Genomic DNA, 5,431 nt, shown 5'->3' on the forward strand with positions numbered 1-5,431 from the left:
CTGGTAATTTTGGAAGCAGAATAAATAAGTGTAAAATGGAGCTTAAATGACTTCGGAAAAAATCGGACATATTTTCTAGAGACAAATATAATGAGGTAAAAAAAGAAATGTTTATTATTATGGAGCAACGAGAAGTTTTCTAGAGACAAAGATCAAAACAATTGTGATTGCAATCGGGGGACCAAAATAGCAAGTTTTTTCATGGTGCTGCTAGTACAAGAAGGAGGATAAATCAAATTCACAAGCTGAAGAATGAAGCTGGGTAGTGGGTTGATTGGATCACAGATTTAGGAGATTTGATAACAATGTACTACATAGAGTTGTTTTCAACATCACAGTCTAGTTGGTCGACTGTGGTGGATTGCATTGAGGCAAAAAATCACTTATGTTCAAAATGCGGAATTAATGAAACCAATAGCACCGGAGGAAGTAAAAGAAACTCTTTTCCAGATGCACCCGGATAAATCACCTGAGCCGGATAAAATGACGCCAGCTTTCTTTCAAAGGCATTGGGATATAGTTGGTAAGGATGCGATTAATATGATGAGACATTTTTTCTTAACCGGAGATATGTTACAGGGGCTAAACGTGACGAATGTAGTGTTAATCCCAAAGAAGAAAAATTCTACTTTAATTGGTGATCTGAGACCGATTTCTGTGTGTAATGTTTTGGCTAAGATTATCACAAAAGTAATTGCAAATAGGATGAAAGGGATGCTTGATGGTGTGGTGACAGAAAACCAAAGTGCATTTATATTGGGGCGGCTAATAACACACAATATAATGATCTCTTTCGAAATTATGCACTACTTGAAACGAAAGCGTCGAGGGAAGGAAGACTGTATGGCACTGAAACTAGACATGTCCAAGGTATATGATTGAATTGAATGAGATTATCAAAAGGAGGTGTTGCGGAAATTGAGTTTTCATAGTTGGTGGGTTCACTTAATTCTTCAGTGTGTGACTTCAGTTACGTACACAATAACACATGATGGTCGAGAGTTGAACCAAATTATCCCCACTCGAGGTATACGTCAGGGGGACCTGATTTCTCCTTGTTTATTTTATGTGCGGAAGGTGTTTCAGCTGTTATTAGAAGGTATGAGACGCATAAAAGAATTCAAGGCATTCAGATATGTAGGCAAGCTCCTTGTATCTCTCAAATGTTATTTGCAGATGACGTTTATTTGTATTGTAAGGAGAATGAGGAGGCCTCCCAACTTCTGAATATGTTAAATAGTTTTGAGGTTGCATCACGACAGAATATAAATTTATCGAAGTCCTCATTGTTTTTTAGCTCCAATATAATTCAGTCGAATAAGGAGAATATTTGTCTGCAGATGGATGATGCTGGAGATAGAAATATGTATTTGGATTTGCCAAATTGGTTGGCCAGGAATAAGACATCAGTGTTGAGTTTTTTGAAAGATAAGGTGTCTAAATGTATTCAAAGTTGGAGTGGCAGTTTAGTTTCGCAGTCAGGGAAGGAGATTCTTATCAAATCGGTGGTTCAAACTACTTCTAGCTATGTTATGAGCGTGTTTTTGTTGCCTTTGGATTTAACAAAAGATATTGAAAGGAGTTTAATGAAATATTGGTGGAACTCTAATCCTAAGAAGGTCAAAGCTATACACTAGTTGGGTTGGGAACGGCTGCGTCGCCACAAATCAACAAGAGGTATGGGTTTTAGAAACTTGAGAGATTTCAAGCCGGCAATACTTGGAAAACAGGGTTGAAGATTTATTTCACGACCAGATAGCTTAGTCAGTAAGGTTTTTAAAGAGCAATACTTTCCTAAGGTCTCGTTTCTTGAAGCTGAGCGGGATAATAATTCCAGTTATATTTGGAAAAGCGTATGAGAAACCAAGTTGGTTCTGCTTGCTGGTCTTAAATGGTAGATTGGTCAGGAGAAAATATCAGGATTTTAGGTCAACCTAGGCTAGGTGACGATATTAATCCGTATATCATGACATACTCGAGTTTATTAGAAGATTATAAAGTATCAAACCTTTTCTGCATGCATAGTAAGGAATGGGACATAGACTTGATACTCGAGACCATATTTGAATCTTGAATACAAAAATTAACACAGAATGAGGGGATGATCAGCTATACTGGTGTAAGGAGAACTTAGGGGTGTATTCAGTTCGTAGTGCCTATAGACTTCTTCAGGTGCAAATATGCTTATGGCATGATGTTAGTCGCTAAACACACGCTAATAATACACGCAAGTATACGAGTTCGCAAGTAGTATGAAATCTTTTCTAGTTCGTTCCCACAGAGACTGGCTTGGTTAACTAATTAATTTATGCACTTAAGCAACAATGTATGGTTATTATTCAATGTTAAGACGATAACAAATTGAGGTTGTTTATAATTAAGAATTAAACTAACAATTATAACTAAGAGAATAAAATTGATTGAATTAATATATATGACAAACATGAGATTCTAACTTCATTAAATATTTCATTCAATAGCCTTATTGTTCTTAACCTTATCATGTAATGGTGATGACACTAATCAGATAACACGAAACTGATAAACGCCAACTTTCGTTGCACGGGTACCATACTACCAGACATCCACAAAAGAGATAGAAGTTGAATAGACACCAATTATATTGAGACCCTATATGTCTATAGAATTTGACAACATAACGGTTTTAGCACAAGTTATCTATCTTGATTAGGGCAAGTAAGATGGTTAAAATTACCTACGAATCATGCATAACAATAACACATGAACCTATGCTAGCATGGCAAGTTCTAAATCCTTAAATTCACTTTCGCTTCATTAAGAATTAACACAATATCTTATAAGTTTGCGACATAAGACGAATACGCACAACCAATACTAGGCTATCATACAATCACCACACACTAAGGCATAAAAACAAATTAACTAAAGAAATTCATAAATAAATCTGTTAGAACCCCACGATAACGATTAGGCCATAATCGGACTCATCATCAACGTGGGTTCCGATGAAAGCATGGTATAAAAAACGTAGTCTTTATACTTAAATAACAAAACCAAGTATGAAACAAGAGTAAGGTTCACAAATAAGAAAACTAGCATCCAAGTTACAACTTAGAACAAAGATTCTCAAGTAAAAAAATAAGATCTTCTTCGTCTTCGTTGAATCGTGCTAATACGTTCTTCTTCCAGCTCTTCTTGATATGTCTCTGGCTTGATATCTTATAAAAAACGACCTAAAGTTATTTATATAGCAGCCCTGATCAGCAAAGAAGTCCATAAATCATTTTTCTATTCAAAACAGGATTCTTGAAACCCGACCTGGCGCGGCCCCGCGCTTGACCAGCGCGGGCGCGTTGGCTCTCTGAAGTTTGGGCGCGGGCGCGCGCTTAATCAGCGTGTGCGCGCTGGGCTTCTGCCAAAACTTTGACTTCTTTTTTTTTCTTGCAGATTTGAGCCGGTCTTCGCGAGCTTTATTCCTTAGACACCAACCTAACACCATATTAGCATCAAATCAATGCTAATTCACCTGATTCTCAGATTAACGCCTGAAATACAAAAATACTAGAAAACACATTAAAACACAAATAACTTGAGTATAATTACACCAATTCAAAGCTTTACGGAGGGTAATAAAGTGTCATAAATGCCACTCAACACGTGATGGTGATAATAATAGTCTATGGTGCAAAGTTTGGCAAATTAAGGCTCCAACAAAGGTTCTTAATTTCCTTTCGAGGGCTTTATCTAATTGCATGCCTACAAGAAATCAGTTAGTTTAGAAGTTTGTTCTAATTATAATACCTTAATCACCTTGCTAACAGATGACAACACTATATCAATTTTTCTTATTTCCTACTTCACAGCCCTAACTGAACTCTCACATCGTACACTTTTTAATTTGGTATATTAGGCATTTTAGTCTATCTTGCATGATTGCAAGGTCTGTCTTTTATATGACAAGGATTTAAGTGCGCCTTTTTTTTCTACCATTGCTACTGTCTAATCATCTTGAATCAACCAACAACAAATCTGGATGAGTTGTACGCACGTCTTTCACTGGAGGAAGGGGAGAATGAAGGTATTGTAATCACCGAAGGAGAGGTAGAGAAACCAAGAAATACATATATCTTGATCGATCGTTTTCTTACCGATAAGAATATTAACTTTAACACCATGCAAAATGTACTTACATCACTGTGGCGCCCAAAGGAAGGAATGGAAATACAAGATATAGGAGGACATCAATATTCTTTTGTGTCATATCATCCGCTAGATCTGCCGAAAGTTTTGGATGGGGGACCCTGGACATTTGAACAAAACCTACTAGTCTACCATCAAGCCAAAGAATGCGAGGATCCACATCTCGTCAATATAAACAGGATGGATATTTGGGTCCAAATATATTATCTTCCCAAAGGTCTGGTATCTGAGAATATATTCAGGAGTATTGGAAACTATGTGGGCATTTTCGTGAAATCAGATCCTAGAAATATAGAAGGAGGATGGAAAATGTACATGCGCATCAGGGTCAACATGGATCTAGGGAAACCTCTAAAATGATGGATAAAAATCAAGAGGGAGGGGGGTGAATGGAGTTGGGTAAACTTCAAATATGAGAGACTGAGTACGTTCTGTTTTGTATGTGGTATGATTGGTCACTCCGAATGAGATTGTAATATTGTCTACGCAAACCCTGAGAAAGATATTGCTAGAGTTTATGGTGTATGGCTGCGAGCACCCACAAAAAATTCATCCAACCAGAATCTGGGGGCAAGGTGGTTACGAAATAGATTGGACGGCGGATATTCATGGCGGAATGAGGGTGGTAAGGCTGAGCATGGCGGAGGTAGGGCGGAGGCGAAACTCATGGAGATAGATGGTAAGCTGAGCGAAATTTCAGGAGAGGATAGTGGGGTAAAAATTGTGCAGCGTGATCAACTGAGTAATGCATGGGATAAAGGCTCCTCACAGGGTGGCAAAATCAATATAGGGGAAAATATCACACAACAGGAGGTGGTGATTATAGATACTAAACCTAAATGCGTAGAAGACGTGGATACAACAGATATTGTGACGACAGATGGGGAAGTTAATACAAATGGGCCTATTTTAAATGACGGGCCAAAAAACTTGCTAAAGGCGGGTCATGTGGTACAGGCCCGCCTAGACAAATGAGTCTAATCGCATGGAACTGTCGTGGGCTGGGTAAACCACGTACAGTTCGGTTCTTGAAGGAGATTATGCAGCAAACAAAACCTAGTTTTATATTCTTGTCTGAAACATTAACGAAAAAATTAAAGTAGATATAGTCCGAAAAGCTATAGGGTTTGCAAGATGTGTTGTAGTGGATGCCAGGGGTCACAGTGGCGGATCGGCTTTACTGTGGAAGAATGGGGGGGATGCACAATAAGAGAAGTTAACACTCACTTTGTTGATTTTGAGGTCGAAA

At 38.0% G+C, this 5,431-nt stretch overlaps 1 protein-coding gene across 1 annotated transcript; it reads left to right on the plus strand.

The window, feature by feature from the left end:
• Positions 1-483: 483 nt before the first annotated feature.
• LOC141713440 (uncharacterized) lies at positions 484-5,157 on the plus strand. The gene is made up of 4 exons (XM_074516870.1): positions 484-870; positions 958-1,027; positions 1,177-1,619; positions 4,744-5,157. Exons 1-4 carry the CDS (start codon positions 484-486, stop codon positions 5,155-5,157), a joined length of 1,314 nt encoding a protein of 437 aa, XP_074372971.1.
• Positions 5,158-5,431: the final 274 nt, after the last annotated feature.

This window comes from Apium graveolens, chromosome 1 (genome assembly GCF_009905375.1).
Source record: "Apium graveolens cultivar Ventura chromosome 1, ASM990537v1, whole genome shotgun sequence".
Lineage (NCBI taxonomy): Eukaryota > Viridiplantae > Streptophyta > Magnoliopsida > Apiales > Apiaceae > Apium > Apium graveolens.